This window comes from Typopeltis vanoorti, chromosome 4 (genome assembly GCF_054136105.1).
Source record: "Typopeltis vanoorti isolate ZY-2024b chromosome 4, IOZ_Tvanoo_1.0, whole genome shotgun sequence".
Lineage (NCBI taxonomy): Eukaryota > Metazoa > Arthropoda > Arachnida > Uropygi > Thelyphonidae > Typopeltis > Typopeltis vanoorti.
In genome coordinates, this window is record NC_143552.1 from 157,454,350 (window position 1) to 157,476,954 (window position 22,605).

General features: G+C 35.2%; 1 protein-coding gene across 1 annotated transcript in view; it reads right to left on the bottom strand.

The window, feature by feature from the left end:
• LOC150107787 (E3 ubiquitin-protein ligase RNF10) overlaps positions 1-22,605 on the bottom strand; it is a 280,258-nt gene that overhangs the window by 38,241 nt on the left and 219,412 nt on the right. Inside the window, exons 14-15 of the mRNA XM_090392188.1 lie at positions 14,824-14,925; positions 6,696-6,818 (exon numbers count right to left, since the gene is read on the bottom strand). Coding sequence (XP_090248314.1) covers positions 6,696-6,818; positions 14,824-14,925 — 225 coding nt within the window. The remainder of the gene's footprint in view (positions 1-6,695; positions 6,819-14,823; positions 14,926-22,605) is intronic.

The following is a 22,605-nucleotide window of genomic DNA, read 5'->3' on the forward strand; positions in this document are numbered from 1 at the left end:
AGAATAGTAATTGTAAATATGCTAATAATAATTTTGGTATTTTTTTATGTATTATTTCATAAATGGTCCTATAAACAGCGGGCAGGAAACAAAACATTGTTTAGATTGTGCTGTATTACAAAAGTCAGAGCAAAGTATAGATAAATGTAATCGAATTGTAAACCCCAGGCAGTCGGCATGCGAAGTTGGGACACATGCAGGACGCTATCGAATGGAGAAGGTGCTGTGTGCAGAAAAGGCTTAAGTGACGTCTGCAAGCGATGACGTATTAGGGAGAGTAGACGCAAAGACGCAAGGAGTATAAAAGGAAGTGGTGGCATGAGCAGATCAGGCTCTCTCTCTCTCTAGTTTTTTTTTGAAGTCTGGATTCGAGTGTGGGTCGGAGAGTGGGCGAAAATGGTCAGCATCGACAATATGGTATAATAGCAGTTCCGCCTGAGCATTTTCTTCAATGCAACGAGATACGCGAACGGCAACGTTTGCGAAGCTCCAGCCATACCGCTCCATTAGAAAAGTTCCGAGCATGAGAGGTTTAAGTGAATCGTGACCGTATTCACAGGAAAGTCAAAACGGAGGACGACTGATCTCAAGACAAGGCACCTACTCGAAGAAAGCCTGAAATAGGATCAGATAAGAGGAATCTCTTGAATGTCTAAGCTGGTCGGTAATGTTAAGTTTTTATATCCCTGTATTGTATTCTTAGACCACTGTGAATGAAAGTGCTAAATTTCTAATAATCGGACCTGTTGATATATCTTAGGACTTTAGAGAGATTAATCCTCCAGTAAGGAATTGTGTTAATTCCAGAAGTAAATTGTTCCTGATATTGTTAATAGTCAAATCTAGAGTGTCATATTTTAACATCTAAGAGGAGAGAAAGATAATGATCTATGAGGTTGAATTAAGTGAATGGGAATAAGATTGCTTGTTTCTGCTAATGTCTTTTAACATAATATGCTGATTGTAAAATAGACTTTTTCTGCTTGTGTAGTATTGCATTTTTGGGACCTAGCATTTAGTTTGATTAACATATATCATGCCTTAGTGATAATAAACATTCCTGTTTTATTTACCCAAAATATGTGTCTGATATTTCAAGTCAATGCACCTCTTGCTAAAAAAAATTAGAACCTGAATAAGTTGAAGTGCGGAAGTTTAAGATAAGAAAAGGCTACGATTGCAATCTAGTCTGAAATAAGTATAGTAAGGATTTATTTAATTTGTTAGATTTTGAAAACGTGATAGTCTGTAAGTCAAATCTCTGACAAGAATTTTTCTCTTGCATAGGAATTAAGATGGTGCAGCGAAACAAATAAATTTTCTCAATTCCAAAAAGGGTTTGACCTCAGATTTTCAATCAGGGAGAATTTGGCTCTAACTTGAAGCATTCTCTTTGTTTGAGTTTTGCACTCGTTTCAAAATTTTGAAGGATAGGCCATGGATGGTTATAGAAAAGGTGCAGTGGATAAGAATCTAATTCAAGTAGTAACAAGACAAGATTTTGATGGGTAAGAATAATTAAGGAATAGAATAGAGTTGATCAATAAGTAACAACATATATATAGGAAACCAACGACATAAATTTAACTTTCTTCCATATTTTCAGTGCTAATTTTCATACCAAATTTCTATTATCTATTTTCATATTTAATTAACAAATCTTCACTAAGAACTAACTAAACATCTTTTCCTAGACACTCTGATTACATGCCAGCCTGATGGATCCCTGACTTTCTCTGTTTACAGAAAACCAACCCATACAGACAGATACATTCATCAGCAATCATCCCCCCACCACCCTCAACAATATAGGATTATAAAAACCCTATATAACAGGGCTAAATTAATCTGTTCAGATAACAATGCCCTAACTGCTATACTTAACCATATCCTTAACACCTTCCAAGCCAATGGCTACAACTCCCCAAAAATCCAGAAAAATATTAAAACCAGTTAACCCCCCTCCCACATAACAGAGATTACACTTAAATATCACCATTCGTTATATCTAGGGCACATCTGAAAAGCTAACAAAAATCCTAAAAAAATTTGAACTGACTACCTGTTACAAACCATATAAGAAACTGGCATCCCTTATCTGCTCCACCAAAGACCAGCCACTTCCCCTAGATCTACATGGAGTATACCAGGTTCCTTGCAGTTGTAAACTGTCCTACTATGGCCAATCAGGCAAGACAGCTAATATCAGATCCGAACACAAAGATTACATCCGGTTTCACCAATACAGCCACTCAGGATTTGCTGACCATGCACTAGATACCCACTACATAATACGTGGGAAGAAAGCCACTTTACTACGCCACAGCAAATATAAGTATGAAAAATTATTCCTGGAATCAGCCTCAGCTCTAAAAAAACTTCCCAAACCTCAAAAAATTTGGGTGCATCAGACTGCCCTATATTTGGGAAGCTTGCATCCTAAGAACATCAGCCCAATAGCCAAGACAATCAATCCAATTTAGCAGCTAGAGGGCACCGTTAGGACTCTAGGACCAACTCTAGGGGAAGAAGAATAGTTCCCCCCCCCAGCACATTATATATATTTTTGAGATCAGTAATGCTTAAATATTCCTTATTATCAAAGCAGAGCCTAGAAAGTTTCATTACAGATCTTTCTTATATTCCCATGATTTCTCAACTAGCTGTTGTGAAGCAAAAATCACCTGGTGTTGCGTCGTATATGACTGATATTGATATATTGAGGCAATATATTTAACTTTATTCTTTCCTACTTCAGCTGCTATATCAAATTCTATCGCATGTACCTCTTTGTTAAGTCGGTTGCACCATTGTTATGTGATCTTCATTAATATTAATCTTAACATTAAATCTGGCTTCTCTTATACCTTTTCTTACATAATTTAACCTTTTAAGGGCCACCAGAAATTACCTGTTCCCTGAATTCCATGAGTTATCCTAGTCACTTAGGCAAAATTTATTATTTATCTGTGCCAGCCTGGGCCTTAAGGTTAGAGATAAACTCAGCCTTTGGGTAATCATAGAATATCAGGTGCCACTAATAATGTTAATTCTTAGAAGCCTTGGGTTCTCTGGCTTATTTTATTTGCAGTCGTGCCCTACTATTTTCAATTGGAGTATCCCCGCACACACACACACGATCACAGGTTCGATGTTTTATGAAGGGTCAGTCATCATGATCAGAAACACATGTAAGTAAAGAATCAAAATATTTATTAAACTCATTATATAATGCCATACAAGTTAAAGTAGTTATCAAATCTAATTTTAGCTTCTACCATTCTTTCACTCTCTCTCACTCTTAAAACCATTATGCATTGACTTCAAAATGTTAGCAAATTCAATAACTCAACATATAATACATTCTTAATTACAGCTCAATTGGACATTTAGGCATTTTAGCACATAAATAATCTCTCTCTCGGATTAATTACGACAGAATCTCTATCTAATTGAAAGTTCTTAAAGTTCATTTCAAAAGCATAGTCATTCATAAATCTTAGTTCTTCACTCTTTCTTCCATTACAAATTTTAAGATGCACTCTCTTAACACTGTTAGTCAATTCTCAAAAGGGGCTAGAACAAGTGAGAGTACTTATCTATTCTTTATCGGTTTTCTTCCGTCCTTCCTTCTTTGTCACGACTCTGGTTGTCTCGATCTTATCACCACGTGCTCGCCTGAGCCGGGCACTATCTCTCTGCTAAGGTTTTACGTCGATGACCTTCTCATTGACGGCCTACGGTTGATCTTGCCGAAATCTGCTGCAGTGTCATGCCGGAACTTTTCATAAGTCAGCCCTCAAAAATGAGAGCTGAACTGCGATGAACTCTTGGAGCACACAAAGAGAAATGTAGGAACAAAAAAAAAAAAAAAAAAAATGGGGGGATTTACTCCAGTGTCGCAGGTTTTATACGCTCCCCTAGAGCGCCACCTTTCCGAGTTTGAATTTCTCTTATCGTCTCACCCATTGGTCTCTGGCTGGGTGACTTCACCGATCAACATATGGGACTTCTTGTTTCCGGGAACGTATGCGTCATGATGTCTTCTCAGATGTGATGCCCGTGGGTGCTTACGCTGCTCTTATAGTATTAGGGAGATCTTTGCCCTATGTTGCCGAATAATACACATTCTTTCATTTATAATATTTCACTAATGATTTCTCTCATATCTGCCCCTTTTTGCTGACTTACATTCATGCTAGACATATAGATACATTAATTTAAATTCACATAATTCACAGTTTATCATACAAGATGTTGTTACAAAAAAAAAAAAAACATAGTTACACTGCGCTAAAAGATAAGTATGCACATATATTTTTTTTTGTTGATTGTTAGATTCTGGAATGGTGACGTCATGCAAAATTGAAGTCGCCTATTTCAGATCTAACACTGGTCTTGGCAATCCACATTCGGGTTGAACTCACCCCACTCCCCAATTTCTCTTTCAAACCTTTTCTGCACTATCTTATGAAACACCCAACAGGAACTGTGCTCAATAATTTTCATTGTTTTCTTTCTCCTTTTTAATAAATGAAGACTATAAGAGCTTTCTGCAATAACTTGACAGAATTCAACATTTTGAATAATGCAGCATACCCATAGTAAAACTTTTGTATTTACAACTGTGAGCAGTGGTAAATACTTATACAGCTGTTTATATTATTTATTTATCATTTTTTTTGGAGATTTCTATATCACCTTTATCATCTCTCATTGCTTTCTTCTTCTTCTTTGAGTGCCATCTCCTATCGGAGGTCGGCGACCACCTTGGCAAATTTCGAGCGATTCTCAGCTATTCTGAGCAGTCTCTCAGAGTTCATACCAGTCCACTGTCTGATATCTGCCAGCCAAGATTTTCTTCATCTTCCTTGTCCTCTTCTTCCATTTATCTTCCCTTTTAAAATCAATTGCAGTATCTTATATTTTTCATTACGAAGTAGGTGACCAAGATATGCAGTTTTCCTTCTTTTTATGGTATCTAAAAGTTCACGTGATTTCCCCATTTGTTCCAGTACTTCCTGATTGGACGTTTTTGCTGTCCATGGGATTTTTAACATTTGTCTGTATAACCACATCTCAAAGGCTTCAAGTCTTTTTATTAATGTTGTCTTCAAGGTCCAAGTTTCTGCGCCGTACAGCAGTACAGACCATACATAGCATTTAACCATGCGTACTCTAAGTTCTAAGTTTAAACTGCGGTTACACAGTGTTGATTTCATCAAGAGAAAATTTTTTCTTGCCATTTCAATTCTAACTTTTATTTCCATTTCTGGACTGCAATCTTCATTTAACCAGCATCCGAGATATTTAAACTTTGCCACTCTTTCTATTTGTTTCCTATTTAAAGAAAGTGCTAAATTAAGAATTGGTTTCTTACTTATGACCATGAATTTAGTTTTGGCGATATTTATTTTTAATCCCATTTTTTCACTCTCTGCATTTATTAGTTCCAAAAGATTTTGAAGATCCTGAATATTGTCAGCCAGAAGAGCTGTATCATAGGCATATCGGATGTTACTGATGATTTCACCATTTACACTAATCCCTTCCTTTCTTCCTTCCAAGACTTTTTGAAATATGGCTTCTGAGTAGATGTTAAAAAGAAGAGGTGACAGCACACATCCTTGCCTTACTCCTCGTTTGATGTTAATGGAGTCTGTAATAATGTCATCAACTTGAACAGATGCCTTTTGGTTCCAATATAAGTTTTCAATGATCCTGATGTCTTTACCATCTAATCCAATTCTTTTTAATAGTACAATCATTTTAGCATGTTGGACTTTGTCAAATGCTTTCTCGAAGTCGATGAAGCAAATGAATATTACCTTGTTTTGGTCAATACATTTTTGAAATAAGATCCCATTGCTTTATTATCTTATAAATATATTTATTCATGTATTATCTTACAAATAAAATGCAGGTTATCTCAAATGAAAGTTCAGAGATTAACTAATGCATTTTTTGTCAATTATTAAAAAACAAAATGTAACCCCCACCCACACATATTACAAGATTAGAGTAATCTTGTGATAACCTGAAAACAGATATCAGGCGATAATTAAGTTTATTTAGTTATTAAATCATTAGACCAATATTTTGTACTGTCACCAAGACATGCATGTGAATGCAGTACCAGTAGCTGAAAGGCAAATATATTGTGAAAATAAGCAGGATCCTGAAGTTCTGATTAACACTTTCTATAGATTAGCAAGATCTTGTTTATTTCAATTAATGGTTTTCATATATCTCCCAAATTTTTTGATAAAATGAGTAAACTGGTAAATTTTTGGTAGTCAAAAATCCTGGAGGCATATATATCATAAAGCTGCCAGTTGAATGAGCCAGATCTTTTACTGCACTCATAGAGGGTGCCAGTTAGGATTAAGATCCTACTATTTTTTATACTCAGTATGTGTTAGGACTTTCCACTGGTGCACCATGTGTCTAGTTCATATCTTTGTGCCTGTAAAGATGCCTTGGAAGCAATCTGAAATATGGGTCTAATAATTTAATAACTAAATTGTTCATTATTATTATCCCTAGACATGATTTTAACTTGAAGCACATCATGATATTAATGTCTAAGCATCCATGCCAGATTAGTGCCTCAAAGACTGTTTTTTATTTTTATTTTTACAAAGTTTCTGCAAGATAATTTTACAAGACATATTGAACAATGTAAGCTAACTAACCTATCAAGTCTTCGGCAGGTTCATCAAATATGGCACCTGAGGTAGGAGGAAGAGGTGGGTCATTAGAAGATACATAAAATGGAAAATGCTGTAGGCTGTTCAAGGAGAATTCAGCAGAAGGATCTGAAAGCATACAGTAATAATTCTATCATAACTAAATCAAGCATATTCAAATTATGTCATATCTAGATAAGTGAGAACAAGTTAAACAGTATAGTGAGCAATAAGTTTGCCACCAACAACTATCACAAATTTAAGGCAGGAGAAGTGCACTTCACTAACTGACAAAGCAATAAGAAAATGAAGTTACTCATAATATTAATGAAATTAATATATGTTTTTTTTAAAGGTTGTAAACATTTATAGTATTTTCAAATATGGTGCCACACACGAACCAAGGCAATATAATCTGGAAATGCTGCTGCAGAAATCAAACATAGGGTACTTTTTCACACCACTTGGCTCCAAGAAGCTGGACAGTTGTTTTATATTAGGTGAGGAAGATAATCTATCATCTAGACTTTTTACTAGTTGTAAAAGTCACATCTCAAAACCTGTGGCCTGAATTTCAACTTTACACCATACATACATACTCCTTCAGCCTCTGTCCATTTACTACTGGATATAGGCCTCCCCCACTTAACTTTCCAGTTCTGTACATTTTTAGGTGGAGACATTAACCACTTCACCAAGCAAGCAACAATAATATTAAAAAGAACTATTGTATTTAAAAGCTGCATTCAGATTAAGCAACCACTATAAAACAAGAAAGAAAAAATGAAAATAGAAAAGCAGGTGATTTATTAAGATAAATATTAAAGATTATAATAGGGTCAGTCAAGCACAATATCAAGACCCATAGCACCAATGATACAAGGTAAACTATACAACATAACAGTCAAAAGATTTCCTAAAAATATTAGACTTGCTATGACTGGTAAATGGACACAGCAAGCCTTTATTAACTCTCCCTGAGTAAACACACCAAAGGCAGGATTTTGTAACAATACTGAATCACTGCTAGTCCAATGATCTTAGAGGAATCTCGAAACCTGTGGCCTGAATTTCAACTTTACACCATACATACATACTCCTTCAGCCTCTGTCCATCTACTACTGGATATAGGCCTCCCCCCACTTAACTTTCCAGTTCTGTACATTTTTAGCCAATATCCACCATCTCATGTGAAATCTTTGTAGATCATCCCTCCAGTTCTTTGGCAACCTTTCTTTCTCTTGGTGTCCACTCAGTGCTAATATTTTTTTATTCTATCCTTTTTTTTTTGTTGTTGTTATGTGAAGCATTCTTTACTCCAAGGAACTATGGGCCACATGTAACTTGTCTCCCTATTTTTTAGTTGTTGCCCATGTCTCACTTCTATAGTCCTCCACAATTCCAATACAATTATCTGTTAATTTTAGTTCATTTTGATCCGAATTTTTCATCAGTTTGGTTTCAGTTAGATTAAACCTTTTTTTTCATGCTTCTTTATCAAGGTTGTTTAGCATTTCCTGAGCTTCTTTGTTCTCCGCTAAAAGAACAATGTCATCTGCAAAACATAAGTGAATGAGATTTTTTACATTGATCCCAATTCCATAGTTTTCCCATGAGACGTTCTTAAAGACTTCTAATGTAGCAGAAAATTTGAGTGATATAGGATCTCCATGCCTTACTTCTCTCCCAATACCAAATTCCTTTCCCTAATGGTCTAGGTTGGCTGTTGAGTTTTGATATGCAGTTTTTAGTAATCAGATATACTTTGTTGGGATGGCCTCTTTAAAGCTGTTTATTATTTGCGACTGACATACATACATAAATACACAGTACTAGCAATGCATCAAATCAGGACTTGGTAAATTTCAAGATAATACTATATACTGAGATTATGAATATTTGCTCCTTAGATATCTGACCTGCCTTTTTCTTGAGAATTAGCAAGAGAATTAAAACATTCTACTTTTTTGATAATCTCTGTATTACTGACTTCTCACATGCCTTCTTGAGTATCTCTGTGTCCATAATTTAATCATTTCAATTGTTATCCCACTAACTCCTGGGAGCTTTTCTACATTTTGTGTCTTTCACAATATTTTGGAAAGTCTTTTTCATCTGTGGTAATTCTAAGTATATCATCTAGGCAGTTATTGTTTATAAGTTCATCTTATTGCACACTGCCTATCAGCACTCTTTTCTTCTTCTCTATGTGATAGAGATCACAAGATAAGAGGCTGGTTATGAATATTAGCCATCTATCACTTATTTCCCTTGCCTGGAACGATGCCAAGTTCATTGCCTTACTCACTCCCAGTGACTGAAGCCACCAATTAGGAAACTCACTGGTGGCTTCAGTCCTGTTAGTACACCCTCTGTTTGAAAAAGATGCCCATTGGTCATAAAACTTATTCTAAAGTTAGTAGCAGCAGCAGTATGGGATAGGATTATCTTATCATTTTTTCAATGGTAAGGTCTTGGGATAATTTCCAGCCAAATTTCTTCCTCTTTCTTTCTTTTATTTTTTTAATTTTTTTTTAAACTTCGGAGGATTTTATCTCTATTTTAAGTGACTAATTTAAACTTATCATAAACATTTTGAGAAAAACATTAACTTTGGAATTTTCATCTCTAGAATTTCATACTTGAAATTTTCTTTTGAATTTGTTTTATGTTGTTCTTCATGTATGGTTAAATGTTTTGCATTCTTCTGTCAATGTATGATTTCACCAATTTCTTAATTCTGTCCTCAATATACTGTTTCCCACTAATTGCTTTATCTTATGTCCTCAGTGTATAGTTTGCATGCAAATTTTCTACTTTTATCACTCATCAGTAGAAGATCAAGATATCTCCTACATCAAGATCAAGAATGTTTGCATTCTTTGTATTCTGTCTTTGTTATACCAAATCCTCTGCATTCCATTCTCATTGTTCATCATCATCATCAAATTCCTGCCATGTACCCACAAGGGGTGTACACGATATGATAGTACTACATGAAAAAATTATATCATTACTAACTTCCAATCTACAATTTTCCTCCAAATCAGTCTGTTACTTGTCAAGACTCCAACATTATCAGATCTTATGTTTCTATTGTCTAAGGCACTTTGTACCGTATCAATCCACCTATATCTTGGTCTTCCTCTGGGTCGTTTTGCTGCCAACCTGGCAGAGAAAACTTGTTTTGCTAATCTTTCCTCGCCCAACCTCACCACATGCCTCTCTGGCAGAATCGATCAATGTTTTCTTCAGAGTTTGCCACTGAATCTCCAAGGTTTGATTCCTGTTCTCAAACTCTTTCATTTTTTCTTCAATAATCTTTGTGTATTTTAGTCTACAGTTCACACCTGAGAGCTGCTCAACTTTTATTCGCTTTAAAACTTTCTTAAATGTTTATCTTTTCAATACGAAATTCAATTTTATCCTGCTCAAGACTAAATAGTGATCACTTCCAATTTCAAATCTTCTGTATACTCTGGTGTCCTGCACCAGGGAGAAAACATCACTATCAACAATAACATAGTCAATGAGACTTTTCTTATTCCTAGCCTCTTCTCTCCATGTGAATTTGTGCACATTTTTATGTTGGAACATGGTGTTAGTAATAACCAGTCCATGTCCTGAGCAGAAATCCAACAGATATTTGCCATTATTATTAGTTTTGCTCTTTTCTCCAAATTTTCCCAAAATATTTTTGTATGTCTCACAATCATTTCCTACTCTGCTATTTAGATCCCCAACAAGGACCAACTTTTCCTTTTTCATTGTGTCAGTTGCTTTTTCTAAAGCCTCAAAAAATTCTTCCACTTCTACCTTAGTAGAACCTTCTGTGGGACCATAGGCACAAATAAGTCTCATTGTCCAGTTCCCCATTCTCATATTTGCCCATATTACTCTACTTGAGACTGCCTGCCATTCAAGAAGATTAGCCTCGTATTTTGTGTTGAATACTATGGCTACTCCTTCTTTTCCTTGATTGTCATTGCCTGAATATAACATTTTGTATTTATTGCTCAGAAAGATCTCACTAGTTTTGGTCTTTATTGTTTCAGTCACCCCTATTATGTCGATCTGGTACTTATCTAATTCCTCAGCTAGCTCCATTTCTTTGCTATTCAGGCTTCTTACGTTGATAGTACCGATCTTTAACTTCGGTGATGTTGAGTTGGGGTTTGTTTTCAGATTTGTTCCAGTAGCTGACTTTTCGCTGTTCGCCCTGGTTTCCTGGCGAAAACAACGGAGGCCTTGTTTAACCGGGCAACGCCCCAGCCGGCATGAAATTTTGTCATGTTGTACCATCATATTTTATTTTGGTTTAACCAATAAGAATACAATTTGGTCGGCTAAATCCCAAATTTCCAGCCCATTCTCGTTCGTATCAGTATCCAAGTAGATACCCAACACTGTGCACCACGAGGTGAGGATTGGACATTAGGTTAGAAGCCCTGGTCGGTTCTCTGCATTCCTTTAGAGGCTATGTGGAGGTCTCCTCTCCATTATACAGCTTTGGCCCTTAAGCATTCTCATTGTTGTGTTTCTCAAATTTTCTACCTTATGGTAATCACTCATTAGCAGAAGATGCTAGCATATTGGGCTTTGCCTACTCAGCTATAAAATCTTCAGTGTTTAGCCTTCCTTTTTAGTTCTTTTTTTCAAGCATTAGTGGACACTGTGCATGATACTGTTAAAGGAATCAAAGTTCTGTATGCTGTTGCACAATGTTTTATGCTTGAACTCCCCATCCCCCACAGTCCAACAATATTTTGATACTTTTATCCATTTTTTTAAAAGCTGAAATACAATATCATCCTCATCATCAATGGCTTTCTTCATTCCACTGCTGGACGAATGCCACTGCATGGTTCTTCTATTTTAGCTGGTCTTGTGCATCTCTCCACCACAAATGTCCATAACATCTGTTATCTCATCATCCCATCTTACCACTGGTCTACCTGGTTGACAACAAGTTCTTGGTGTCCATTCTGTTGTCAGATATTCTCATCACGTCCTGCTTAGTTCCTTTTATTACTAAAGCAATACCCATTACCTTTGTTTGCTTCCTTATCCCAGTATTATTCTTTTTTTATCTAACCAAGTTATTCCCAAAATGGCTCTTTCCATGTTTCTTTGTGTTGTTTTCACTTTCTCTAGGTGTTTTTTAGTCAGACTGCAGATTTCACTACATATGTCATTGTTGGGAGTACACACTGGTAAATTGCTTTTCTATATCCTTCTACAATGGATAAAAACTTTCCATCCTGCTGTTATTCTAGGTGAAATTTCATTATCTATTAAGTTTATGGTTGTTTGTAATGATTTGTTTTAGATATTTGAAGAAATTCATTATTTCAATCTGTCTTTGATTTATTTCAATTTGTTTTTCAAGTATTTCCACTATATATTATTTTTGATTTATCCATATTTATTTGTAGGCCTACAATCAGACTTACTTCATTTAATTGAATAATCATGTGTTCCAGTTCTTTTGGTGATGTTGCTATTAGAATGATATTAGTGAATCATAGATTGTTTAAGTATTCTGCATTAATTCAGTCCTCTTTTCTCCCAGTTCAATTTTCTCATAGCATATTCAAGGACTGTAACAAATAATTTTGGTGAGATAGTCTCCCAGTCTGACTCCTCTTTTTATTTCTATTTCTCTTTCTTTCTTTCTTTTCCATTTAAATTTATTACTGATGAACCTCCATCATGGACACATGTTTTAAAGCTTCAAACATTTTATATGGGTCTATTGAGTCAAAGGCTTTTTCATAATCTATAAAAGCCAAAGAAACTGGTATATTTATATTCTTTTGTTTTTTGTATTACTTGATTTAAGGTTTGTAAATGATCTCAAGTTGAGAAGTATGTTCTGAAACCTGTCTGTTCTTTTGGTTGATGAAAATTTAATATATTGTTTATTCTGCCATCTATAATTTTTGTAAACAACTTATGAAGGACTGGTAGAAGGGTTATAGGTCTATAATTTCTTATCAGCTTTTTAACAGAAGGATGATTTTTTCCGTATTCCAACTTTTAAGGGTTCTTCCTGTTCTTATAGACTGAGTATACAATTCTGCTAGTTTTATGTGAAAGAGATCTCCATGTATTAACATTTCTATTAGTATTCTATCAAGACCAGGTGCCTTTCCATTTTTGTAAGTACATGTTTTACTTAATTATCTTTGATCATATATTCATAATAATTTTCAGCATAATTTTTTCTATTGTTGTTCTCTATTACTTTCCCTTTATTTGTATATACACAGTCTTGCCATAAATACTGTTGCAACTTCTGTACACCCTCATTCTGCCCACAGAATACAGAATTGTGCAAGCCCGGTTCTGTTAGTGGTACTGTGTGCAGCCGACATTTGTGTGTTTATCAGTAGAGAGAGTTGTCTAGCTGTACAGGTTAACATGCAGTGGGGAGATCATGAAAAAATGTGTAGCACTTCACAAGGTTTGAATGCAGCCACCTGTTATTTTCAACATGCTAAAAACTTTTGGGATGAGAAGGATGTTTATGTATTGAACTATTAACTATTATAATGATACAGAAGACGTATCTGATCATCAAAGAACCGGTCGATCATGCTGCATTAGGACGCAGCAGTTTGTGAGGGCTGTGAAGGCATCCTCTGCCACAATCCTGCGAGAACGCACAAAGTGATATCATGAGAGATGAACATTTCATAGAGAACAATGTCACGTGTACTAACGGATGACCTGAGGGTGAGAACCTATAGTTGTTCTACTGGACACTTCCTAACACCACAATTTATGCAGCAGAGGATGATAAAATCAATAGCACTTCTCTAGTGGTACATGAAAAACAGACACAGAGATATCCTCTTCACAGATGAGCATTTTTACCACTGAGGAGCTGTTAAACCACCAAAATGAATGAATGAGTATATGCCCCTGATTCAGAGAGATCATCACCCTGTGTCAGTGATGAATTGATGGGGGTGATGTATCAGGGGATATCCAATTAGCATTTCTACAAGACCATGATATACAAGTGGATTGATCCAGTAAAAAGTGCCTTAGAAGATAGAAATATAAGATCTGATGAATCTTGAAGTAACAGACTGATTTGGAGGAAAATTGTAGATTCTATCTATCATTTTCTGCCAAAACAGGACTATCATATCCTATACACTCCCCTTGAGGGTACATATCAGGAATTTGATGACGATACCATTAATTTCTACATATGCTTCATTTTGATTTTTCTATCTTTGCATTGAAATCTTCCATCAAAATATTAAAATAATGTTTACCATTTTCTAGAAATGCATCACATCACATCGCCAATTTAGCCTTATGACTTGAATTTTCAAAACATTAATTGGATAGATGAGAAATCTCATGATAAGAAAGAAGAATTTATTGAATTGTTGCGAGACAACTTTCTCAAGCAGCATGTGAAAGAAGAGACTCAAGGTCAAAGAGCATTGGATTTACTCATAACATCAGAAAGGGGTTTTCTATTAAGAATATGACTATTCTACCACCAATTGGTGACAGTGATCATACTGTGCTTTCTTGGGAAGTATCTAATTATACTGATGCTGTGATTAGAACAGGTTACATGTTGAACTACAAAGCTGGAAATTATGATCAACTTAGGAGAATATTATCTTTGATTCCAAGGTATCAGTTACTGAATGGGAAAAATTAATTTTTGCTGACCTTCATATCATCTCTCTTACAACAGTTATTCAATTTAGTCATATTGAAAAAAAAAACAGAAAAACAAACAAATAAATTATCTGTCATCAGCTATTAGTGGTATAACTCGACCTGTTTCTTTCAATAAAGAAAACCGTCATGAAATAACATAGATCTTCTGTTCAAATTTTTTTTTTTAATATGAAATGAAAACTAACATAGGATTTCAGTCACTTATATATAGTATTTTCCAATAAAAGCTAATTTTATCACTATATAAGGTGCCATAAGGTATGCTGTATGATCCATAAGATGAAATCATAAAATACCATCAGTGTTAACCAAAGGTTTTGTATAATAAAATGGATTATTTTAACATACCAAAAAAATTATTATGGAGAACAGTCATTATCTTTTCAAAATTATATCATGAAATTTAAAAATGTAGCCTACATTTTCCAAGTTTTCTGTTTTCTTCTTCCTCTATATGTTGCTGGCGCCTTCTTTCTTCTCTGGCCTTCTTATTACGCAAACGACGTCTCTTTTCTACTTCATCTGTTAAATATAAATTCTTCTTGAAAAATCTCAGTTATTACTTTTTTCTTAAATCTGATTTTAGATTTTTAAATAACCAAGAACTAAAGCAAGAGGATAATAAATACCTGAATGGATGATCTACCTTGCATACCACACAATATGGTTTTTGTTCATTTAAACAGTGAATCAATTATATGATTAAACTACTACAGCTGTGAAAAACCAACATGTCTTTTTTGTAAGATATGCCTTGGTGAGTGAATAAATTAATTCAGTTTCCAAATATGAGGAATTCACTATGTAACTAAATTAAATAAAATTTAAGTATCAATATAAACAATATGGCCAATATTTAATCAAATTATATCTTTAAAATTACATCAAAAAAGTTAAGAAATATTTTGCAGCTAAAATTCCATACAAAGTTTCTCACAGAAGGGTAATCATTAACAGAGACAAAAATTTTTAGTTCTGGAAGTCCATTCCTGAAGAAGTGACTTCCAAAACTCAATTTTTTTTATATACATAATACTCCTCTATACACATACTTAGCAAGTATATACACTTTTGAAGCTATGGCTATTTTACGTAGTGTTTGTTTTACTGGCCATTTTAAATATGGTCATTGCCAGGAGTCTTTTGCTGACATTTACATGTCAAAAGCATCAACTTAAAATCTTAGGCTGGTACAAATACTCAGAAGTATTACGGTAATACCATCTGAGCACTTGTATGATGTTAGAGAACTATTGAATAAAATTCAGAAGCATTCTTACATTTTGTGCTATATTGTAGAAGATTATGTTTTTGTTAGAAAACTTTTAGTTTCAAGTGATAATGAAGCATTCACTTGAAGTCATACATTTTGCTTGTGCACAAAATCTGCAAAATTCTCTAGCTAGAAAGCTTAGTTTATTGAGCTGACATTTATGATGAGAATCAAGGATTATTTAGGACAATACTAAATTTAAAACAACATAAATCATTCTGCTGAATTTCATGAATTACTCTGACTGGCTTATTGGAGGTCTAACGTGGCTAATGTCATGTTTGGTCTCCAGAGCAATGATTCCAGTTTCAGTTCCCCCCCTTTCTTCATGCAGTGAGTGATACCTTTCGAGGCCATGAAAAATATACCTCAAGACCCACAACCTCCTCCATTTTGAGGGTACATCAGTTAAATCAGCAGTGTTGCAGGCTAGCTGCCAGCACCCACGTAAGTATATATGAGGGTGGTCTAAAAAGTTCTCGGCCTAACAATGAAAAAACAAATTTATAATTTCAAAATTATTTTTATTTTTCAACATAATCTCCCTTAACACTAATACATTTATTCCAGTGATGCTCTATCACCATTATCCCATTCCTGTAGTGGTTCTCAGTGAGATCTGCAAAATACCCCTCTAAAGCTGCAATCACCTCTTGATTCAAAGAAACATGCTAACCAGCGAGGAAGAGTTAAAAGTCAGAGGGAGCCAAATCTGGAGAAAAGGGTGGATGTTCCAACAATTCATAGTGCAGATCCCTTAATTTTCCCATTGGCAAAACATCTTTATGGATAGGTGCATGGTCCTGATGAAAGTTGATTTTTTTCTTCTGCAAACTGGATTTTTTCTCACGAATTTTTTCGTCTAGTCTGGTTAAAAGATTGGAATAATATTACCCAGTTATTGTTTTACCCTTTTCAAGATAATTAATACACAAAACCTGCTGATGGAACTGACTTTGTATTCTTTGGTGCTGAACAACCGGCTTCTGTCCACTGCTTTGACTGTTTGGATTCTGGTGTGTAATGGTGAATCCAAGTCTCAACCATAGTAATAAATCGACACACAAAATAAGTTTTATTCTTGTTAAAAGGCTCCAAGCACTGTTCAGAGATTTTCATGCGAGTGCATTTTTAATCTACTGTGAGCAACCCCAGCACCCATCTTGCAAAAAGGTTTTTCATTTGCAATTCATGCAAAATATATCCTACATGTTCTTTTGAAATGCCTATAGTCTCAGCAATTTCATGCAATGGCTCACCAGTCATCCAATACTATATAGTGCACTGATCAATGATTTCTGGTGTTGTTACACTTTCTGGATGTCCTTCATGTGGATCATCTTCAAGGCTGGTATGGCCACATTTAAACTTGGCAGCCCATTTCTTAATTGTCGAAAAGGAAGGAGAAGAGTACCCATAAACTTTTATGAACTTTGAATGAATTTATTTTGCCGTTAAACCTTCTTTTACAAAGAATTTTATAACCTCATGATACTCAATTTTATCCATCTCAAAGGGATACAGACAACACTTTTGCTTCAGACAGCTGTAAAACAAACTACTCGATAAAATGACTCGCAATTTCACATGGTTGCTTACGACAGATGAAAGAACCTAGAAAAAAAATAAAATAAAATTTTTGCTGATAGTGTTGCTATCTATGGTCAAGGCTGAGAACTTTTCAGACCAGCCTCGCATACCATCTTTTTACTGTGCAGCTGCAAACACACTGAATAACTGCTCCTCTTTTATTCTGTCCACCTCTGTCCTCAAGAACAGCCTTCCTCATGAAGTACTCCCAAACTACAACCTGCAGCTTTCAAAAAGATTATCTCAGTCCTCATCTGCACACCACACATAGCACTGATGTACTTATAGGTCTCTCGACCTCATGTGAATGAGATCAGTAAAAATATACTTTATTATAACTTGAGTGTCATAATACCAGACAATATCATAATGCCAGAAAAAAAGACCATTACAGATTTGATTGTAGTCCTCAACTAGAGAAACATTTACTGTTTATTTTTTTTTTCCAGCCATTTTCTAAGTTTGTTGCTCTCTGCACAGATTTTTAAACCTACATCAGAAAAAATCAACCACAGAACTTGTACAATTTCTGTACAACAATACAAGTATTAGGATGGTGGCAGTTGGCTGTCATATGCTCACTCAAATGTTTTTTTAAAATCACTGAAAGCAAGATCTCACAAATAAGGGTGGATACTGGGTGCTTATTGATTTGCAAAAGTTAGGACTAAAAGACTAAGCCCTCTGTGAAATAAAAGATGCAGATATTTTTATTTCAACCAATTATTTTTTCAATGAAGTTAAATAAATGGGTGCTTAGGGGTCAAAGCTGTATAACTGACAGAAGACATCCACATAGTCTTTTAGGAAATGCGGAGAACCGACCAGGGCTTCTGACCTAACGTGTAATCATCACCTACTCGTGGCGCACCCTATTAGCTATCTACCTGAATACTGAAAGAACGAGGATGGGCTGGCAATTTAGGATTTAGCCAACTAAATTGTATTCTAATTGGCTTACACCACAATATTAAATGATCGTACAACATGACAGAATTTCATGCAGGCTGGGGATTCGCCCAGTTAAACAATGATCAAGTTGTTATCACCAGGGGAACCAGGGCAAACAGCAAAAAGTCAGATGCAACAAATCTTAAGACACACTCCGACTCAATATCACCAGAGTTGAAGATCAGTACTATCAACATAAGAAGCCTGAATGGCAAAGAAATGGAGCTAGCTGAGGAATTGGATAAGTACCAGATCGACAAAATAGGGATGACTAAAACAAAAAAGACAAGAACTGGTGAAATCTTTCTGAGCAATAAATACAAAATGTTATATTCAGGCAATGACAAGCAAGGAAAAGAATGAGTAGCCACAGTATTCAACACTAAATACAAGGCTAGTCTTCTTAAATGGCAGGCAATTTCAAATAGAGTAATGTGGGCAAATATAAGAATGGGGAAGTGGACAATGAGACTTATTTGGGCTCATGGTCCCACAGAAGGTTCTACAAAGGTAGAAGTGGAGGAATTTCTTGAGGCTTTAGAGAAAGCAACGGACACAATGAAAAATTGGTCCTTGTTAGGGATCTAAATAGCAGAGTAGGAATTGATTGTCAGACATACAAAAATATTTTGGGAAAATTTGGAGAAAAGAGCAAAGCTAATAATAATGGCAAATACTTGCTGGTTTTCTGCTCAGGATATGGACTAGTAATTACTAACACCATGTTCCAACATAAAAATGTGCACAAATTCACATGGAGAGAAAAGGCAGGGAATAAGAAAAGTCTCAATGACTATGTTATTGTTGATAGTGATGTTTTCCCACTGATGCAGGACACCAGAGTGTACAGAGTATTTGAAATTGGAAGTGATCACCATTTAATCTTCAGTAGGAAAAATTGAATTTCACATTGAAAAGAATAACATATAAGAAAGTTTTAAAGAGAATAAAAGTTGAGCAGCTCTCAGATGTGAACTGTAGACTAAAATATACAAACATTATTCAAATAAAAATGAAAGAGTTTGTCAAACTTTGGAGATTCAGTGGCAATCTCTGAAGAAAACAGTGATTGATTCAGCCAGAGAGGCATGTGGTGAGGTTGTCTGCAAGGATAGAAAAATCAGAACTCCATGATGGCTACTGTGCTGTCATCACTGCTAGTTTCATTTGGTACTGAAGGAAAAGAGGAAAGTATATCAAAAGTTTCTGGCAAATAAGTCAGCTTGTGCTGTTAGAAAATACAGAGACAAATGTAAGAAAGCAAAACACTATGTAAAATGAGATAAACAAAAGTCATGGGAAGACTTTGGTAAGAACATAGAAAATAAATATCAAGAATGTGGAAAGATATTCTGGAGGTTGTTGAAGCAGCTCAGAAATGGAGGAAAGAGTGCTGTAAAAGGAATTATAGATTATAAAGTTGACATTAAAATTGGAGAAAAAGATATCCTTAAAGTATGGAGTAATTACTTCGAAAAAATGCTAAATGAAACTAGCAGTGATGACAGCACAGTGATAAAAAACACTGACCAGGCATGCAATCTGGAATATATATTCATACTTGATGTATGAAAAATAACATCTAAAACATCTGAAACACGGAAAGGCAGCTGGAAATTCTCAAGTATGGAGGTATAAAAGTCTTATAGTGGCTGCACTGCATAGTTCAGAGGGTCTGGACAGAGGGACAAATTCCAGATGAGTGGAGTAGAGCTCTAATAGTACATACATATATATATATATATATATATATATATATATATATATATATAAAGGGAAATAAAACTGCATGTGAGAATTACAGAGGTATTTCTCTACGGAGTGTTCCTGGTGAGATTTATGCCAGCATACTTGAGAAACGCTTGAGAAGGATTGTAAACAAGAAGCATGGCGAATATCAAGCTGGATTCAGACCAAATAGAGGCTCTCAGGACCAGATTTTCTTCACTTTACGAGAAATAGTTGCAAAATCATGGGAATATAACAAAGATCTGCACTTCAGTTTTGTAGATCTGGAAAAGGCATATAAAAAGGTGCCAAGAGAAAAGCTATTCAAAGCGCTACAGTTATATGGTGTCAATGGGGCATTATATAAAGCAATACTTAGTCTTTAAGTTGTAAGTCAGCAGTTAGAATTGAAGGAAGTAAAGGAATGTTAAATCTGTTGTCAGATAAGGATGTACATGATCCCCTCTGTTATTCATTATCTATGTGGATCACATTATGATGGAAAGTGGTATTAAACCTTATATCAAAATTCGATGTTAATGTCAGCTCTTTGCTTTATGTGAATGATGTTATTCTTTTAAATAAATCCACTACAAGTCTGCAAGATTCCCTGACTAAATTGACGTAATAGATATGGTATGAAGGTCAGCAATAACAAGACAAAGACAATGAAAATAGGCAGAAGCACTGAAAATATCAACTGCATTGTGAATGAAGAACCTATAGAACAAGTAAAATATTTCAGTTTGCTTAGGCACGATTTTTAGTGAAGATGATAAATTAAATATGGAAATAGACAACAGAATCAACAAAACTGGTATGGTAGGGAAGTCAACTGAATAAATTTGCATGGAATAAGAGAGAAATTAGTCAAAACACTAAATAAACTCTATACAAGATTGTGTTCAAACCAATTTTAACTTATGCATCTGAAAGCTGGGTTAGAAAGAAAACTATGAGAGTCCTGAAAAAGATTGGGGTGTAAAGAGATGGCATCAATGGCAATATCATAAGGATAAGGAATATTAAAAATGAGGATATTAGGAAAGAATTTGACATTTAACATCCAGGAATGTGTTAGCAGAGCTAATATCAGGCAGTATGGTCACTTAAACAGAATGGGAGAGGAAAGATTAGCAAAACAAATGTTTTCTGCCAGGTTGGCAGGAAAAAGACCCAGAGGAAGACCAAGATATCGGTGGACTGATGCAGCAAAAGTGCCTTAGAGAATAGAAATATAAGATCTGACAATATTGAAGCCTTGACAAGTAACAGATTGATCTGGAGGAAAATTGTAGATAAGAAGTTAGTAATGATGTAAATTTTTCATGTAGTATTATCGTATCCTGTACACCAGTTGAGATAATTGTCAGGAATTTGATGATGATGGTTAAATAAACAGAAACACTAATTATGTCATTAACCTAAGTGTAAAATACAAAATTAGTAAGTGCAGAAGGATGGTAACCATAACTCCCATGATATGTATGCAGAGTCCTGTCTTTTAAGGTAAGAGTCGACACATCAACAATCTCTCTCCCTATCTGCTTATGATGATGACTGGCATGATAATAAAAATCAAATACTGCAAATACTTTCTACTAAGCCACTTTTTATAATCTTTTTGGTGACAACTTCCAGTTGAAGGTTGCCATGATGGAAGATGATTGTCTGTATTGTTTTTTCTCCCATATGTGCTTCATGAACACTAAACAGTATTATTTATAAGCAGCAGTCTTAAGGTTAACTGCATGTGTCTGTGTGATTGACCAGAGAATAGGAGTGCAATAGATAGTTTTTAGCACAGAGAATGTAATGTCTTATATCCACTTTCCTCGGAAAGAATTCCTCTAATGCACTCATAACGATTCTTACTTTTTGTGTAGCATTTTGATGAGATAATTGTAAAAAATAAAGCTTCATTTGCTTATTTTTCTAATGAATGTTTTTCTAAGGGATGCTTAAGGGTCAAAGCTGTATAACTGAGAGGAGACCTCCACATAGCCTTTAAAGGAATGGGGAGAACCGACCAGGGCTTCTAACATAATGTCCAATCCTCACCTTCTCGTGGTGCACCCTGTTGTGTATCTACTTGGATACTGAACGAACGAGGCTGGGTTGGCAATTTGGGATTTAGCCGACCAAATTGTATTCTTATTGGTTAAACCAAAATAAAAAATGATGGTACGACATGACAAAATTTCATGCCGGCTGGGGCGTCGCCCGGTTAAACAAGGCCCCGTTGTTTTCGCCAGGAAACCAGGGCGAACAGCGAAAAGTCAGCGACTGGAACAAATCTGAAAACAAACCCCAACTCAATATCACCAGAGTTGAAGATCAGTACTATCAACATAAGAAGCCTGAATGGCAAAGAAATGGAGCTAGCTGAGGAATTAGATAAGTACCAGATCGACATAATCACTGAAACAAAAAAGACAAAAACTGGTGAAATCTTTCTGAGCAATAAATACAAAATTTTATATTCATGAAATGACAATCAAGGAAAAGGAGTAGCCATAGTATTCAACACAAAATACGATGCTAATCTTCTTGAATGGCAGTCAGTCTCAAGTAGAGTAATGTGGGCAAATATGAGAATGAGGAACTGGACAATGAGACTTATTTGTGTCTATGGTCCCACAGAAGGTTCTACTAAGGTA